Below are 20,365 nucleotides of genomic sequence, written 5' to 3'. Positions count from 1 at the left end.
ATGAGGTTATTTAGTAGAATATAATTGTAATGGACTTTATAATTAATTAATGTATTATTATTTTTATATAATATACCGTGTTACACTAACATTCCAGTTGCACCAACATAGCAAAATAGGTGATGACAATACAAAAAAATTATAATCTGGGGTAATCTTTGCAGCACTAACATACCAGTTGCACCAATATAGCAAAAAACATACAAAAATAAATTCTGTGCAAAACATAGCAAAATACATAACCATAACCATACAAAAACAAAATCTATGCACCACCAACATACAAAAAAACATAGCCATAACCATAACCATAACCATATAAATTATAGTAGTATCGGCCATAACCAAACAAAATCTTAAGTTCTGCATCAACATTCCCAAAAATCAAAACTACAATCTGTGCACCAACATTCTAAATAACCAAACAACATATGTGCACCAACATTTCAAAAAACCAAACATCTATGCACCACCAACATACCAAAAAAAATGTAAACCATATCTGTGCACCAACAAACCAAAAAAATCTAAACCATATTTGTGCACCATCAACATACCAAAAGATGAAAACCAATATCAGTGCACCAAAAACTTACAAAAAGCTATACTATGAACTCCAAAAAGCAGAAAACCACCAAATTTCCTTAAACTCCAGGGTCAATTGTAGTGGCCCTGTGAAAGAAAAAAAAAAAAAGGAGAAGTAAAATCATCAAAGACATTTATAAACTGTTTTTGATTGCTCCAGAATTTTTTTTTTTAAAAAAAACTCTCACATACCTAGATGATGAGGATGCTTGACTACTCCACAAGACATTGAAATCAATTGATGATGATGGTTGAGACAAATGTTGAGTGTGCGCAGCGGAATGGTTGTGGAATATAATATATGGATAGATAATCTAGAGAGATGGTAAATAGATTCAACTTGCACTTTTATCCAATTTTTACTTATTTTAATTTTACCAAAATAAAACTAAAATCAAACCACAAAGCAAAAATAAAGTACAAGTAAAGTAAATAGAGTTTGAGAGATGACACCAGGATTTTATCGAGGAAACCCCAATTGGTAGAATAAACCAATTGTAACAGGAAAAACCTCATTAGACTTCACAGTCCTAAGATAAACGATCCACTATGTTTAAAGCAAAGTATACCGGACTTTGACTCAGTCTCACACCCTATCGTTCCACCAAAAACCAATTGCTGACAATCCCTGGCTTTGTGACTCCCCCGTCCAACAGCTCTCGACCTCAAGCTTACTCTCGATCTCTGTAGAAGAGTTGCAGGTAGATCAGACAACACTCCACGAATACTCTGACCCCTTCAAAGTGTGATCCCTTTACCCCTTTTCTTCTAGATCTGAATTTGACGAAGAATGAATGAATTCTGCTTTTCTGGAATTTCTGAATCTTCAATTATGCTTCAATTCCGATGAGATAGAGAACAACACTCCTAAATCACTCTTGTGCTTATGTGTGTGCTCTCAAAAATAAAATTAGAAAAATCAGATTGATTTTCTGAAAGAATAAAAAATATCTCTCAAAAAGGCTCTCAAAAAGATCTGTATTTTTTATGCAAAAGCCACACAATAAACCTATGTGTATGACACAGTTTATATAGAGTTTAGAATGTTCTAGTTAATTTGAAAATATGATAAAATTCATGCATAAGACTTGAAACACTTCTAAACCAACTAGGAAAGAAATCAGGAACAGGAAACTAAACTTTCCATAGGCTATCAGGACTATTGAACCTGTTCAAAGGATTTTGAACAGGTTCAAGGATGGCAGAATGTATTTCAAGGCCAATGTTGAAGACTTGAACCTATTCAAAGAATTGGGAACAGGTTTAAAAATGACAGAATGTTTTCTAGGCTAAATTCAAATGGCTTGAACCTGTTCCAAGAATCATGAACAGGTTCAAATCTGCCAGACTTGATTCCTAAGGTTCTAGGCACTATTTTTGGTATATTCTGAAACTTACCAAATATGGAATGTGGCCTAACCTTTTTAGATTCCTTCCTAAAGTATTGTTCTTACCTGTCTCGAATGATCTCAGTCATGGTAACTTTGAACAACCTTCCAATTCCACAGTTGCTGTCTATCCGGATACGGTAACTTGAATTATAACTCGACAAGGACTTGTTTTGACACTGAAAGTTGCCAATTACAGAATATATATTTTTTACAATCTTCCCAAAATATATATCTTACAATCTCCCCCTTTGGCAATTTCGTGATAAAACTCTAAAAACAACATATAATCTACCCAAGCAGAAAAAACAAATTACAATGATTGTCAAAGAAATAAAACGGAACTCTTCTTGAACATCATGAAGCTTCAATACATGTAGCAACCTCTAATCTGCACATTAGCTCAACAAAACTACCCGTGAAGCTTAATCAAGAAAGATAAACAACAACATATATCAATATGTGAATATCAATATATATGTATCTTCCTCACAATTCGAGAAACTCTCCCCCTCAATTATGCACATTCTCCCCCTTTTTGTGACAAATTGACAAATAAAGCTTAACAAAGAAGGAAAAGAAACAATGTGGAAGAATTAAAAAGAAAAAAAAAACTAAAAGGAAAATCTTTTTGGATTTTTTTTCATTTTTCAATTTTTTCCATGTTTATGATATTTTAACAAAAAATATGAGATAGCAATTTCCATGAATTTCAAGCATATATGAGATCCAACAATTTCTAAAGAATTCAAGAGAATTTTAAAACACAATTTTTAGACCGCACAAATTATTCAATCAAATCAATTCTCAAGCATGCAATCACAACATGAAATCCAACTTGCAATTTTTATAAAAATTTAGAAATTTGTCTAGCAAGTTCACATGTGTGTGTGTGCAATCCAATTTCATCAAATTTCAATCAAATCACACTGACCAACTATCTAAATCATCTTGATCAAAAAGCATCAAGATAAGATTGTTTTGAGCAAACTTTTCTAAGCTAGGCGGCTTTCACTCTAAAGAGTAGATAGCAATTCCCTATTTCGACTTGTCTCCTCCTTTCCTTTTACTTAATTAGCTCATCTTCAAAGTCTAGTAGGAACTTTCGAACTAGTCTCAATAGGCAGTCTTTTCCTTAGCAAAAATTTTCAGCATTCTTTTGATTTTTCTTTTCTTTTTATGTTGAAATTTTTCATTTGTTTTCCTCAAACACGTACCCTATATATATATATTTTTTAAAACAATAACCTTTATAGCTTTTATGAGCAAAGTGACCTAGGCAACTTCACAATGATTTCAAATTAAAATTCTCAAAGTTGGACTAGTGCACAAGAAAAATATGAACTCAAGAGACTCATCTCTAAAAAGAAATCAACAAAGCAAATTGTCTTTCAACATATAGATTACACATCAAGAACCTTTTCAACAAATAATCATGTGTCCCCAATATGCATTCAAAAATAATTGAATCAAGAGAAATAAGTATCACTCATGCATTGACAAGAAAAACATGATCATCACTTTCTCATGAAATAAAAACAACATAAATCCTAAACTACAAGATATGGTCCAATGAAAACAAGATATTCACCAAAGCATAATCCATGACCATAAAAACTCTTTAGGACTTAGTTAGGGGGGTTTGCACCCATAGACCTAACAGGAACAAGTCCCATAGCATCAACAGGCACATAATTAACCAAGTCTTCTTTTGTGATCCACACAGTCTTTACATTCAACTTTTGAAAAGACTTTTCAATTTCAACCTTTTTCTTGTTTGAGTAATTCTTAGCATGAGAATTTTTGGGTTGATTCACAAAATTTTGCTTTTTAACATGAACACTATTCTTAGCATAAGAACCAAAAGCATGAAATTTAGAAAAAGATTCTCTTCTCTTCCTAAAACAATAATATTGGTTATGTCCATTCCTACCACAATAAGTGCAAGGCAAAATAGTAGGCACATAAGACATATTAGCATGTGATGAATCAACAACCTCAGATTTATTTTTAGGCACATTCAAGTTAGTGGGTTTCACAAAAATAGTTTTACCCTCTTTACTACATGAAGCCTTATTAAAACCTAAGCCAGTTTTGTCATTCACATTGTTACCAATATTAATCATCTCATCAAGTTTAATCTGCCCAGAAGTAAATCCATTCAATTTCTCTTGTGACTTTTTAAATTCAATTTCAAGAAATTCTAATTTAGAAACAAGAGATTCATTTGCAGAATTAACTTGACTTACCTCACCTTCTAGGAATCTTATCTTTCCATGAAGATGTTTAATCTCCTTGTTTTTCTGTTCACTTTCCTTCTTCAGAGTATCTCTTTGCTTCTCAACTTCTTTCAATTCTCTAGCTTGTTTATTGAAGCCTTTGTTCGTTTGAACATATGTAACATACAATCATTGAAGGCTTTATCTTAATTCTACTTTGTTGCTTCCTTGTAGCAATCTTCATCATTAGATTTTGCTATGTCCTCAAAATCCGAGTCATCTGTGTCAGACAAAGAAAATCTTTTAGAAGCATCATTATTCACAAAAGTAACAAAAGCAAGAGGATTATCATCATCATTAGAAGAATCATCAGAAAAAGAAGCATTTTTATCTTTAGAAATTGAAACATTCATTGCTTTATCCTTCTTTTTATCTTTGGACTCTTTCCTAGCAACAAAGTTATTTTTAGGACTTGGACAAACTGTTGATGTATTACCTATACCACCACATGTCCAACATTTAATCTCAGTTCCTTTAGACTCATCTTCTCTCCTTTTATCTTGTCTTTCACTTCGCCTAGATGAAAACTCTCTATTCCTAAACCTTGACTCTCCCCCTTTCTTAAATGTATTCATCTTTTCAGACTTGATCAAATTTCTTAACTTCCTAGTTATGAGAGCAATTTCGTCTTCAGATGATTCACTATCATACCTAACCTTAGACTTGGAAGAATCAGACTTTGAAGCTTTTAGGGCTAAGTCTTTAGGTTTTAGGGAATTTCCATAGTACTTCATCTCATAGTTCTTAATATGACCTACAACCTCATCAACTTGCATGGTTGTGATGTTTTGAGTTGCTTGCAGTGTTTCAACTTTGATTTTGAACCTTTCAGGCAAAGACCTAAGAATTTTCTTGTTAATCTTCTTATCTGTCACTTTCTTTCCTAGGTTTCTAAGGCCAGACACAATATGGTTGAGTTTCATGTAAAACTCAGAAAAGGTTTCATCTTCTTCCATCTTAAGATTTTCAAATTGAAACACAAGCATCTCAATCTTTGAAGATTTGACTTCATCTGTACCCCCATGGGTAAGTTGAAGTATATCACATGCCTCCTTTGCAATTTTACAATGAGCAATACGAGCTAACTTAGATTGGACAACAGATTTGAAAAAAGAAAACAAAGCTTTGGTGTTTCCTTCTTGAGCATTATTCTCAGCTTGAGTCCACTCAGACTCTTCCTTTTCAATGATAACACCATCCTTTTTGACTGTAGGGTTTTTACAACCTTTTTCAGTTGCAGCCTAAACATATTTACCTTGAGTCCTAAGAAAAACTGTCATGTTAGGTTTCCAAAAAGCATAGTTATCCCCATCAAACAAAGGAGTACGTTGAATAGATCCACCTTCCTTAAGAACACTATCCATATCAAATTTTAAAAACAAAAACAGAGATTTTTTTTATTAAAAAAAAAAATTCCACAAGGAACAACTCAATGCATAGAGGATGGCTCTGATACCACTTGTTGAGTGTACGTAGCGGAATGGTTGTGGAATATCATATATTGATAGATAATCTAGAGAGATGGTAAGTAGATTCAACTTGCTCTTTTATCCAATTTTTACTTATTTTAATTTTACCGAAATAAAACTAAAATCAAACCACAAAGCAAAAATAAAGTGCAAGTAAAATAAATAGAGTTCGAGAGATGACTCCAAGATTTTATCAAGGAAACCGCTATTGGTAGAATAAACCAATTGTAACAGGAAAAACCTCATTGGACTTCACAGTCCTGAGATAAACGATCCACTATGTTTAAAGCAAAGTATACCGAACTTTGACTCAGTCTCACACCCTATCATTCTACCAAAAACCAATTGCTGACAATCCCTGGCTTTGCGACTCCCCCGTCCAACAGCTCTCGACCTCAGACTTACTCTCGATCTCTGTAGAAGAGTTGCAGGTAGATTAGACAACACTTGGCGAATGCTCTGACCCCTTCAAAGTGTGATCGATTCACCCCTTTTCTTCTAGATCTGAATTTGACGAAGAATGAATGAATTCTGTTTTTCTGGAATTTCAGAATCTTCAATTATGCTTCAATTCCGATGAGATAGAGAACAGCACTCCTAAATCACCCTTGTGTTTATGTGTGTGCTCTCAAAAATAAAATTAGAAAAATCAGATTGATTTTCTGAAAGAATAAAAAATATCTCTCAAAAAGGCTCTCAAAAAGATCTGTATTTTTTATGCAAAAGCCACACAATAAACCTATGTGTATGACACAGTTTATGTAGAGTTTAGAATGTTCTAGTCAATTTGAAAATATGATAAAATTCGTGCATAAAACTTGAAACACTTCTAAACCAACTAGGAAAGAAATCAAGAACAGGAAACTAAACTTTCCAAAGGCTATCAGGACTCTTGAACCTGTTCAAAGAATTTGGAATAGGTTCAAGGATGGCAGAATGTATTTCGAGGCCAATGTTGAAGACTTGAACCTAATCAAAGAATTGGGAACAGGTTCAAAAATGACAGAATGTTTTCTAGGCCAAATTCAAATGGCTTGAACCTGTCCCAAGAATCATGAATAGGTTCAAATCTGCCAAACTTGATTCCTAAGGTTCTAGGCACTATTTTTGGTATATTATGAAACTTACCAAATATGGAATGTGGCCTAACCTTTTTAGATTCCTTCCTAAAGTATTGTTCTTACCTGTCTCGAATGATCTCAGTCATGGTAACTTTGAACAACCTTCCAATTCCGGAGTTGCTGTCGATCCGGATATAATAACTTGAATTATAACTCGACAAGGACTTGTTTTGACACCGAAAGTTGCCAATTACAGAATATATATTTTTTACAATCTTCCCAAAATATATATCTTACAATCTCCCCCTTTGGCAATTTCGTGACAAAACCCTAAAAACAACATGTAATCTACCCAAGCAGAAAAAGTTAATTACAATGATTGTCAAAGACATAAAACGGAACTGTTCTTGAACATCATGAAGGTTCAATACAAGTAGCAACCTGTAATTTGCATATTAGCTCAACAAAACTACCACTGAAGCTTAATATAGAAGGATAAACAACAACATATATCAATATGTGAATATCAATGTATATGTATCTTCCTCTCAATTCGAGAAACTCTCCCCCTCAATTATGCACATTCTCCCCTTTTTTTGTTACAAATTGACAAATAAAGCTCAACAAAGAAGGAAAACAAATAATATGGAAGAATTAACAAAAAAAAAAAAAAAAAAAACTAAAAGGAAAATCTTTTTGGATTTTTTTTCATTTTTTAATTTTTTTCATGTTTATGATATTTTAACAAAAAATATGAGATAGCAATTTCCATGAATTTCAAGCATATATGAGATCCAAAAATTTCTAAAGAATTCAAGAGAATTTTAAAACACAATTTTTAGACCCCACAAATTATTCAATCAAATCAATTCTCAAGCATGCAATCACAACTTGAAATTCAACTTGCAATTTTTATAAAAATTTAGAAATTTGTCTAGCAAGTTCACATGTGTGTGTGTGCAATCCAATCTCATCAAATTTCAATCAAATCACATTGACCGACTGTCTAAATCATATTGATCAAAAAGCATCAAGATAAGATTGTTTTGAGCAAACTTTTCTAAGCTAGGCGGCTTTCACTCTAAAGAGTAGACAGCAATTCCCTATTTCGACTTGTCTCCTCCTTTCTTTTTACTTAATTAGCTCCTTTTCAAAGTCTAGTAGGAGCTTTCGAACTAGTCTCAATAGGTAGCCTTTTCCTTAGCAAAAATTTTCAGCATTCTTTTGATTTTTCTTTTCTTTTTATGCTGAAATTTTTCATTTGTTTTCCTCAAACACATGCTCTGTATTTTTTTTTTTTAAACAATAACCTTTATAGCTTTTATGAGAAATATGACCTAGGCAACTTCACAATGATTTCCAATTAAAATTCTCAAAGTTGGACTAGTGCACAAGAAAAATATGAACTCAAGAGACTTATCTCTAAAAAGAAATCAACAAAGCAAATTGTCTTTCAACATATAGATTGCACATCAAAAACCTTTTCAACAAATAATCATGTGTCCCCAATATACATTCAAAAATAATTAAATCAAAAGAAATAAGTATCACTCATGCATTGACAAGAAAAACATGATCATCACTTTCTCATGAAAGAAAAACAACATAAATCCTAAACCACAAGATATGGTCCAATGAAAACAAGATATTTATCAAAGCATAGTCCATCAACATAAAAACTCTTTAGGATTTAGTTAGGGGGGTTTGCACCCATAGACCTAATAAGAACAAGTCCCATAGCATCAATAGGCACATAATTAACCAAGTCTTCCTTTTTGATCCACACAGTCTGTATATTTAACTTTTGATAAGACTTTTCAATTTCAACCTTTTTCTTGTTTGAGTAATTCTTAGCATGAGAATTTTTGGGTTGATTCACAAAATTTTGCTTTTTAACATGAACCCAATTCTTAACATAAGAACCAAAAGCATGAAATTTAGAAAAAGATTCTCTTCTCTTCCTAAAGCAATAATATTGGTTATGTCCATTCCTACCACAATAAGTGCAACACAAAATAGTAGGCACATAAGACATATTAGCATGTGATGAATCAACAATCTCAGATTTATTTTTTGGCACATTCAAGTTAGTGGGTTTCACAAAAATAGTTTTACTTTCTTTACTACATGAAGCCTTATTAAAACCTAAGCCAGTTTTGTCATTCACATTGTTACCAATATTAATCATCTCATCAAGTTTAATCTGCCCAGAAGTAAATCCATTCAATTTCTCTTGTGACTTTTTAAATTCAATTTCAAGAAATTCTAATTTAGAAACAAGAGATTCATTTGCAGAATTAACTTGACTTACCTTACCTTCTAGGAATCTTATCTTTCCATGAAGATCTTCAATCTCCTTATTTTTCTGTTCACTTTCCTTCTTCAGAGCATCTCTTTGCTTCTCAACTTCTTTCAATTCTCTAGCTTGTTTATTGAAGTCATTGTTCGTTTGAACATATGTAACAAACAATTCATCGAAGGCTTTATCATAATTCTCCTTTGTTGCTTCTTTGTAACAATCTTCATCATTAGATTTTGCTATGTCCTCAAAATCCGAGTCATCTGTGTCAGACAAAGACAATCTTTTAGAAGCATCATTATTCACAAAAGTAACAAAAACAAGATGATTATCATCATCATTAGAAAAATCATCAGAAAAAGAAGCATTTTAATCTTCAGAAACTGAAACATTCATTGCTTTATCCTTCTTTTTATCTTTGGACCATTTCCTTGCAACAAAGCTATTTTTAGGACTTGGACAAACTGTTGATGTATGACCTATACCACCACATGTCCAACATTTAATCTTAGTTCCTTTAGACTCCTCTTCTCTCCTTTTATCTTATCTTTCACTTCCCCTAGATGAAAACTCTCTATTCCTAAACCTTGACTCTCCCCCTTTCTTAAATGTATTCATCTTTTCAGACTTGATCAAATTTCTGAACTTCCTAGTTATGAGAGTAATTTCTTCATCAGACTCACTATCATACCTAACCTCAGACTTGGAAGAATCAGACTTTGAAGCTTTTAGGGCTAAGTCTTTAGGTTTTAGGGAATTTCCATAGTACTTCATCTCATAGTTCTTAATATGACCTACAACCTCATCAACTTGCATGGTAGTGATGTTTTGAGTTGCTTGCAGTGTTTCAACTTTGATTTTGAACCTTTCAGGCAAAGACCTAAGAATTTTCTTGTTAATCTTCTTATCTGTCACTTTCTTTCCTAGGTTTCCAAGGCCAGACACAATATGGTTGAGTTTCATGTAAAACTCAGAAAAGGTTTCATCTTCTTCCATTTTAAGATTTTCAAATTGGAACACAAGCATCTCAATCTTTGAAGATTTGACTTCATCTGTACCCTCATGGGTAAGTTGAAGTATATCCCATGCCTCCTTTGCAATTTTACAATGAGCAATACGAGCTAACATAGATTGGACAACAGATTTGAATAAAGAAAATAAAGCTTTGGTGTTTCCTTCTTGAGCATTATTCTCAGCTTGAGTCCACTCAGACTCTTCCTTTTCAATAATAACACATCCTTTGTGACTGTAGGTTTTTATAACCTTTTTCAATTGCAGCCCAAACATATTTAGCTTGAGTCATAAGAAAAGCTGTCATGTTAGGTTTCCAAAAAGCATAGTTATTACCATCAAACAAAGGAGTACGTTGAATAGATCCACCTTCCTTAAGAACACTATCCATATCAAATTTTGAAAACAAAACAGCGATTTTTTTTATTAAAAAAAGAAAATTCCACAAGGAATAACTCAATGTATAGAGGATGGCTCTGATACCACGTGTTGAGTGTCCGCAGGGGAATGGTCGTGGAATATAATATTTGGATAGATAATCTAGAGAGATGGTAAATAGATTCAATCTGCTCTTTTATTCAATTTTTACTTATTTTAATTTTACCGAAATAAAACTAAAATCAAACCATAAAGCAAAAATAAAGTGTAAGTGGAGTAAATAGAGTTCGAGAGATGACACCAGGATTTTATCGAGGAAACCCCAATTGGTAGAATAACCAATTGTAACAGGAAAAACCTCATTGGACTTCGCAGTCCTGTGATAAATGATCCGCTATGTTCAAAGCAAAGTATACTGAACTTTGACTCAGTCTCACACCCTATCATTCTACCAAAAACCAATTGTTAACAATCCCTGGCTTTGCGACTCCCCAGTCCAACAGCTCTCCACCTCAGGCTTACTCTCGATCTCTGTAGAAGAGTTGCAGGTAGATTAGATAACACTCCACGAATACTCTGACCCCTTCAAAGTGTGATCGCTTCATCCCTTTTCTTCTAGATCTGAATTTGACGAAGAATAAATGAATTCTGCTTTTCCGGAATTTTTGAATCTTCAATTATACTTCAATTCCGATGAGATAGAGAACAACACTCCTAAATCACTCTTGTGTTTATGTGTGTGCTCTCAAAAATAAAATCAGAAAAATCAGATTGATTTTCTGAAGGAATAAAAAATATCCCTAAAAAAGGCTCTAAAAAAGATTTGTATTTTTTATGCAAAAGCCACACAACAAACCTATGTGTATGACACAGTTTATATAGTGTTTAAAATGTTCTAGTCAATTTGAAAATATGACAAAATTCGTGCATAAGACTTGAAACACTTCTAAACCAACTGGGAAAGAAATCAGGAACCGGAAGCTAAACTTTCCATAGGCTATCAGGACTCTTGAACCTGTTCAAAGAATTTGGAACAAGTTCAAGGATAGTAGAATGTATTTCGAGGCCAATGTTGAAGACTTGAACCTATTCAAACAATTGGGAACAGGTTCAAAAATGACAGAATGTTTTCTAGGCCAAATTCAAATGGCTTGAACCTGTTCCAAGAATCATGAACAGGTTCAAATCTGCCAGACTTGATTCCTAAGGTTCTTGGCACTGTTTTGGTATATTTTTAAACTTACCAAATATGGAATGTGGCCTAACCTTTTTAGATTCCTTCCTAAAGTATTGTTCTTACCTGTCTCGAATGATCTCAGTCATGGTAACTTTGAACAACCTTCCAATTCCGCAGTTGCTGTCGATCCGGATATGGTAACTTGAATTATAACTCGACAAGGATTTGTTTTGACACCGAAAGTTGCCAATTGCAGAATATATATTTTTTACAACCTTCCCAAAATATATATCTTACAATCTCCCCCTTTGGCAATTTCGTGACAAAACCCTAAAAACAACATGTAATCTACCCAAGCGGAAAAAGCAAATTACAATGATTGTCAAAGAAATAAAACGGAACTCTTCTTGAACATCATGAAGCTTCAATACATGTAACAACCTGTAATCTGCACATTAGCTCAACAAAACTACCCATGAAGCTTAATCAAGAAAGATAAACAACAACATATATCAATATGTGATTATCAATGTATATGTATCTTCCGCTCAAATCGAGAAACTCTCCCCCTCAATTATACACATTCTCCCCCTTTTTGTTACAAACTGACAAATAAAGCTCAACAGAGAAGGAAAAGAAATAATGTGGAAGAATTAACAAAAAAAAAAAAAAAACTAAAAGGAAAATCTTTTTGGATTTTTTTTCATTTTTCAATTTTTTCCATGTTTATGATATTTTAACAAAAAATATGAGATAGCAATTTCCATAAATTTCAAGCATATATGAGATCCAAAAATTTCTAAAGAATTCAAGAGAATTTTAAAACACAATTTTTAGACCCCACAAATTATTCAATCAAATCAATTCTCAAGTATGCAATCACAACTTGAAATTCAACTTGCAATTTTTATAAAAATTTAGAAATTTGTCTAGCAAGTTCACATGTGTGTGTGTGCAATCCAATTTCATCAAATTTCAATTAAATCACATTGACCAACTGTCTAAATCATACTGATCAAAAAGCATCAAGATAAGATTGTTTTGAGCAAACTTTTCTAAGCTAGGCGGCTTTCACTCTAAAGAGTAGACAGCAATTCCCTATTTCGACTTGTCTCCTCCTTTCTTTTTACTTAATTAGCTCCTCTTCAAAGTCTAGTAGGAGCTTTCGAACTAGTCTCAATAGGTAGCCTTTTCCTTAGTAAAAATTTTGAGCATTCTTTTGATTTTTCTTTTATTTTTATCCTGAAATTTTTCATTTGTTTTCCTCAAACACATGCTCTATATATTTTTTTTAAAACAATAACCTTTATAGCTTTTATGAGCAATATGACATAGGCAACTTCACAACGATTTCCAATTAAAATTCTCAAAGTTGGACTAGTGCACAAGAAAAATATGAACTCAAGAGACTCATCTCTAAAAAGAAATCAACAAAGCAAATTGTCTTTCAACATATAGATTACACGTCAAGAACCTTTTCAACAAATAATCATGTGTCCCCAATATGCATTCAAAAATAATTAAATCAGGAGAAATAAGTATCACTCATGCATTGACAAGAAAAACATGATCATCACTTTCTCATGAAAGAAAAACAACATAAATCCTAAACTACAAGATATGGTCCAATGAAAACAAGATATTCACCAAAGCATAATCCATGACCATAAAAACTCTTTAGGACTTAGTTAGAGGGGTTTGCACCCATAGATCTAATAGGAACAAGTCCCATAGCATCAACAGGCACATAATTAACCAAGTCTTCCTTTTTGATCCACACAGTCTTTACATTTAACTTTTGAAAAGAATTTTCAATTTCAACCTTTTTCTTGTTTGAGTAATTCTTAGCATGAGAATTTTTGGGTTGATTCACAAAATTTTGCTTTTTAACATGAACCCTATTTTTAACATAAGAACCAAAAACATGAAATTTAGAAAAAGATTCTCTTTTCTTCCTAAAGCAATAATATTGGTTATGTCCATTCCTACCACAATAAGTACAATGCAAAATAGTAGGCACATAAGACATATTAGCATGTGATGAATCAACAACCTCAGATTTATTTTTAGGCACATTCAAGTTAGTGGGTTTCACAAAAATAGTTTTACCTTCTTTACTACATGAAACCTTATTAAAACCTAAGCCAGTTTTGTCATTCACATTGTTACCAATATTAATCATCTCATCAAGTTTAATCTGCCCAGAAGTAAATCTATTCAATTTCTCTTGTGACTTTTCCAATTCAATTTCAAGAAATTCTAATTTAGAAACAAGAGATTCATTTGCAGAATTAACTTGACTTACCTCACCTTCTAGGAATCTTATCTTTCCATGAAGATCTTCAATCTCCTTGTTTTTCTGTTCACTTTCCTTCTTCAGAGCATCTCTTTGCTTCTCAACTTCTTTCAATTCTTTAGCTTGTTTATTGAAGCCTTTGTTCATTTGAACATATGTAACATACAATTCATTGAAGGCTTTATCATAATTCTCCTTTGTTGCTTCCTTGTAACAATCTTCATCATTAGATTTTGCTATGTCCTCAAAATCTGAGTCATCTGTGTCAGATAAAGACAATCTTTTAGAAGCATCATTATTCATAAAAGCAACAAAAGCAAGAGGATTATCATTATCATTAGAAGAATCATCAGAAAAAGAAACATTTTGATCTTTAGAAACTGAAACATTCATTCCTTTATCCTTCTTTTTATCTTTGGACTCTTTCCTAGCAACAAAGCTATTTTTAGGACTTGGACAGACTGTTGATGTATGACCTATACCACCACATGTCCAACATTTAATCTCAGTTCGTTTAGACTCCTCTTCTCCCCTTTTATCTTGTCTTTCACTTCCCCTAGATGAAAACTCTCTATTCTTAAACCTTGACTCTCCCCCTTTCTTAAATGCATTCATCTTTTCAGACTTGATCAAATTTCTGAACTTCCTAGTTATGAGAGTAATTTCTTCATCAGACTCACTATCATACCTAACCTCAGACTTGGAAGAATCAGACGTTGAAGCTTTTAGGGCTAAGTCTTTAGGTTTTAGGGAATTTCTATAGTACTTCATCTCATAGTTCTTAATATGTCTACAACCTCATCAACTTGCATGGTAGTGATGTTTTGAGTTGCTTGCAGTGTTTCAACTTTGATTTTGAACCTTTCAGGCAAAGACCTAAGAATTTTCTTGTTAATCTTCTTATCTGTGGCCAGACACAATATGGTTGAGTTTCATGTAAAACTCAGAAAAGGTTTCATCTTCTTCCATCTTAAGATTTTCAAATTGAAACACAAGTATCTCAATCTTTGAAGATTTGACTTCATCTGTACCCTCATGGGTAAGTTGAAGTATATCCCATGCCTCCTTTGCAATTTTATAATGAGCAATACGAGCTAACTTAGATTGGACAACAGATTTGAATAAAGAAAACAAAGCTTTGGTGTTTCCTTCTTGTGCATTATTCTCAGCTTGAGTCCACTCAGACTCTTCCTTTTCAATGATAACACATCCTTTGTGACTGTAGGTTTTTTATAACCTTTTTGATAAGTGCTGAATACTGTATATTCTAGCGCCCTAAATTACATTAAAAAAGTCCATTAATTGATTATTTTATGTAGAATAACTCCATTTGCATGTTTTTATGCATTTTCAGGTTAAAGTGCAAAAAGGAAGCAAAAATGATGCCTTGTGGAATTTTGAGCAAAAAGGGTGCCAATTCTGAATTTCTGGCAGCAGTAAAACCTGACTTTTGTCGCCATTTTCGACCTAGGAAACTCAAGAACTGGACTTTTATAATAACATGAAAGATTTAGATCTCTGAATCAGCTTTCCAAATCTTCAAGCGGTTCATCATTCGGAGTTCGGAGCAGAGAGTTATGATCTTCTTAACAGAGGTGCGCAGAACTGCCTGGCAGCACTGAAGTACTGCCTTTCTCCCCATTTTCGACCAACGAGACTTGAGAATTGGGTCTTCATCAAAACATGAAGTTTTTAAAGCACTGAATCATCTCTCCAAATCTTCAAACAGATCATCATTCAGAGTTCGGGGCACAAAGTTATAGCAGTTTTACCAAAGTAGGTCAGTGCTGAGCAAGAAGAGCAAGTTGCACATTACACTAATTTAGAGTGCTCGAGACCACTTTTCGAGTGCTCGAAAATCAGGCAGATTGGACTCGGAAATGGCTCAATTTCAGCCACTTGCACATTGGTTTCCTCAATGCCATCTTCCTTCTTTATGAAGTGGTTGGAGGTGTTCCTTGGAGGAGAGAGAGGGTTTTGTCGGAGGATAAAAGGCTACCAAAGGCCACACATTTGCTATCCTACATATTCTACAAGATTAGAGGAGAGAGAAGAGAGCAAGGAAGAGGGGGTTCTTGAAGCCAAAGGAAGGGAGCTCAAAAATGGCTTATTCTTCCAAGCTTCCTTCTTCCATTTTTGTATCCGTGGATAACTAAACCTCCATCTAGGGAGGTGATGAAGCTCTCTCTTGTAAGCATGCTTTAATTTCATCTAATTTGGGGAATGATTCATGTACATGGTAGTTTCATGATTTAGAGCACTTACACTTGTTGTAATGGATTTCAATGCCTATAAATGATCATGTTGAGTTCATTATCTTGTCTTAAATTTTATCCTCTCATGATTATATAACTTGCATCTTCATAGTGAGAATGGAAATGAAATTGTGAAATGGGTTTAAAGGCATGTTGTATGAGAAATTTGTTAATCCATAGCTTAAGACTTCCTTTTGATGGATTAATCTTGTATCTTGACTTCATGTGCTATTACCATAGTGATTGAGGGGTTTGATGGTCCCTAGCTTAGTGAGCATGTTATGGCTACACCCTAATCTAGGTAGTTCTAGCACGTGGCTCTTTGAGGGATTATACTTAAATCTTGATCCTATGATTTTCTTGAGGATAATGTAGCAATCTAGTATTGCTACATATATCATTGCCATGTAGTGAAATTGTTTCCCAAGTTAATAGAAATTTAGTATGTTTATAGGATTGGTGGTGAATTCACTAGACTTCTTCTTCTTAAATTCCTTGCATTTATTTCTTTAAGCACATTTCAATTCTAGTGACTAAGTGACAAACCAACAAAACTCTATATACCCCCTCATCATTCTAAAAATAATCTAAACTCTTAGGTTGCCATAGACTAGCTCAGTCCTAGTGGTTCGACTTACCCGACCAATAGCCCTATTTTACAATGATTCGTGCTATTGCGAAGGTTGATGTATAGTTGATCAACCGATCAATTTTTGGCGCCGTTGCCGGGGAATTGCAAACGGTTTAGCAACCAAAGTTTAGGGTTAAATTTAGTTTGATTGTGCATATTGTGTCTTGTGAATATTCCTTGTGTGTTTTGATCATCTTTGTGTTGTAAGATTCTAGGGACTCGAAGCTCACCATGGGATTGCTAGCAAATTGTAAGTCTAGAGGACCCCAGGTAAGTCTCGTGACTTCTAGTTTCGAATTGTGAATATCGTGCTTATGTTAAGCTTAGAAGTAGATAAATTGCAAGCCCTTGTCGAGGCTATTTCAATTGTGTATTTTCAATTCCAAGCATCGGTCTTGGTCGTGGCCATTTTAATTTTTGTCTTAATAATTGAGGAGAAAGGGAACATCGTATGTGGAGTTGATGATAAAGATTCGTTGTGATGATGTTGTTGTGAATTGTTGATGTTTGGCCGTAGGTCACTCTCTCTACCCACACTTGACTCGCCTATTGATATAAATTCACTTGAGAGAACTCTTAGACGGAACCTTAGGGAACCTACTCTTACAAGGGATCTTGAAACTGAATTCAATAAAATGGGGGATAACGTAGGAAATCCAGGGAAGGAAAGGGCTGAAATTCCTAATGTAGAACCAATGACTCTTAGAGATCATTTCATTCCTACCACCTATGCTTCTCCTTCTTGCATAGTCATGCCAAACATAGATGCAGCTCAATATGAGATCAAATCAAGCACCATCCAAATGCTTCCATCATTTCATGGCTTTGATAATGAAGATCCATATAAGCATCTTGATGAGTTCCTTGAAATCTGTTCGACCATCCGGTTGAGAGGTTTTCCGGACAATGCACTTCATATCCATCTTTTCCCATTCTCCCTAAAGGATAGGGCAAAATATTGGTTGAACTCCCTCGCTCCCAATTCCATTACTTCTTGGGCTCAATTGCAACAAGAATTCCTTAAGAAGTATTATCCGGTGAGTAAAACCAACCAAATGAGGCGCTCCATTCTAAGCTTTTCTCAAGTTGATGGAGAACAACTCCATGAGACTTGGGAAAGGCTACAAGATCTTCTTCGAAAATGTCCTCATCATTTGATCCCAAAATGGCAATTAGTGCAAGCTTTCTATGCCGGCTTGACCGAAACCCATAGATTCATGGTTGATTCTTCTTGTGGTGGGATGTTTATGTCCAAGAATGCGGATGAGGCTTGGACCCTACTTGAGAATTTAAGCGAAAGTTCACTTCAACATAATTCTCGTAGGGCTCCGACCGCAACCATTGCAAAGAACACCAACCCTTGTCAACCAAAATCAATAAGGGAGGAATCATCTCAAGTGGATGCCATCGCTCATAAATTCTACCAATTGATGGCACCACATCTTCCTCCTTCATTGTCTCAAAATTCGGCAAGTTCAGTTTGTGCTTCATGTACTAGTCCATTCCATCTCTCGAAAGATTGCCCCACACCAGAGCAATTTCCCAATCCCAACCAAGAGCAAACTAATGCCATGTTCTCGCGGCCCGGGAACAATCCATATTCCAACACCTATAATCCGGGTTAGCGAGATTATCCGAATTTCTCGTGGCGGCAACAAGCCCCACAAAATTCCCAATTCCAAAACCAAGGGCGGCAAAATCAGCCCTCTTCTCAATATCACGGTCGACCTTTCCAAGCCTCTTCAAGCTACCGTCCTCCTTACAATCCAAATGTCTCCAATCAACCTCCTGTGTGCCCAACTGATGAGATAGTAGCTGCAAACAAGCAAATGATGGAATCATTAAATAAGCAAATAATGGATGCCAACAAGCAACTCTTGACATCCTTGCAGCCTACTCTCCAAATGGTTCACTCTCATACTCAATCCATAGCTAATCTCGAAAATCAAGTGGGTTAAATAGCTAACTCGGTGAATCAATTGCTTCAAAAGGACAAGGGCAAGCTTCCCTCTCAACCTTTTGAAAATCCTAGAGGAATGCATGTGATTGATGAAACCCCTCCTCCGAGTGGGCCGACTCATGAACAAGTTCAAGCTATCACCACCCTTCGGAGTGGTAGAGTGGTTGACAACAAGGTTGATGGAGACACAAGTGAGAAAAACTCTCATTTGAAAAATCCAAATTCAAGCTCTTCTAATCCAAATTCTTGTCCAAATACCGTTCATGGATATCCCACACATGTCACCCCAAATGTGGAAACTACTTATGAGCCAAAAGCTCCGTTTCCTCAACGTCTTCAAGAGTCGACACATTTTGGGAACAAGAATTGTAAAATTCAAGACATGTGGGAAGTTTTCAAGCAAGTCAAGATTAACTTGCCCCTCTTGGATGCTATCAAGCAAATCCCTCCCTATGCAAAATTTCTCAAAGATTTGTGCACTCAAAAGCGCACTTCTAAAAATCATTTGCCAAAAAAGGTAAGGTTGACTAAAAATGTTAGTGCTATCATTTAGTACAGCACTCTTCCGAAGTATAAAGATCCGGGCGCCCCCACAATCTCTTGCGTCATTGGTGACAGCAAAATCGAGAGGGCCCTCCTTGACTTAGGAGCTAGTGTGAATTTAATTCCATACTCAGTCTACCTACAACTTGGTTTGGGAGATCTTAAGCCGACTTCCATGGTTTTGCAACTTGCCGATAGATCGGTCAAGCATCCACGAGGTATTCTCGAGGAGGCTATCATCAAAGTGGACAAATTCTACTTCCCGGTAGATTTTACGGTTCTTGATACGGAACCGGTCCATGACCCAAAAAAGCACATTCCCGTGATCCTTGGTAGGCCATTTTTAGCCACGGCTAATGCATCAATTAATTGCTGAACCGGGGTGATGGACATTGCTTTTGGAAACATGCAAATCAAACTCCACATCTTTCATACAACTCAACATCCCTCCAATGAGGATGATTGTTTTCTTGTGGATGTCATTGATGAAGTGGTCGAAGAATCTATCCCCTTCATTCTAAGCAAAGATCCTCTTGAAACTTGCATGTCCCATTTTGACTTCTCAAACTTTGATGTTAATCAGGCCATTCAAGAAGTCAATTCCTTGCTTGATATTAATGCTGTCATGGATGTACCTCCTTGGAAAATTCCAAAAGAACCACTTCCCCAACTTTCCACCACTCCCCCAGTCCCATCATTGCTATCTCCGCCACAACTTGAGCTTAAGCCGCTCCCGGCCCATCTCTAGTATGTATTCCTTGGTCCAAAGCAAACCCTTCCGGTCATTATTGCCTCAGACCTTCAAAAAGACCAAGAGACCAACCTTTTAGCGGTTCTCCAAGAGTATAAAGAAGCTATTGGTTGGACAGTGGCAGATTTGAAAGGAATTGACCCCTCCATTTGTATGCACCGCATTCATATGGAGGATGACGCAAAGCCTACTAGAGAGGTCCAGTGCCGGTTAAATCCAAATATGAAGGAAGTGGTCATGAAAGAGGTGATCAAATTGCTAGATGTGGGAATCATCTATCCT

At 34.9% G+C, this 20,365-nt stretch overlaps 1 protein-coding gene and 1 pseudogene across 1 annotated transcript; one reads left to right on the top strand and one right to left on the bottom strand.

Annotated features, from left to right (window-relative positions):
* Window positions 1-4,404: 4,404 nt before the first annotated feature.
* LOC132314412 (uncharacterized) lies at window positions 4,405-10,368 on the bottom strand. The gene is made up of 5 exons (XM_059813281.1): window positions 9,668-10,368; window positions 9,094-9,364; window positions 6,620-6,690; window positions 5,508-5,608; window positions 4,405-5,459 (listed from the first exon to the last, which is right to left on the bottom strand). The coding sequence occupies exons 1-5, from the start codon at window positions 10,366-10,368 to the stop codon at window positions 4,405-4,407; spliced, it is 2,199 nt and encodes a 732-aa protein (XP_059669264.1).
* A 9,301-nt stretch (window positions 10,369-19,669) lies between these two features.
* The window catches only part of LOC132314411 (uncharacterized), a 48,029-nt pseudogene continuing 47,333 nt past the window's right edge, over window positions 19,670-20,365 (top strand).

Source organism: Cornus florida, unplaced genomic scaffold, assembly GCF_030987335.1.
Source record: "Cornus florida cultivar Cherokee Brave unplaced genomic scaffold, ASM3098733v1 CherokeeBrave_3.0.0_Hap2_Chr06, whole genome shotgun sequence".
NCBI lineage: Eukaryota > Viridiplantae > Streptophyta > Magnoliopsida > Cornales > Cornaceae > Cornus > Cornus florida.
Note: the sequence above shows the minus strand (reverse complement) of the source record. Positions and strands in the feature narration are given on the sequence as shown.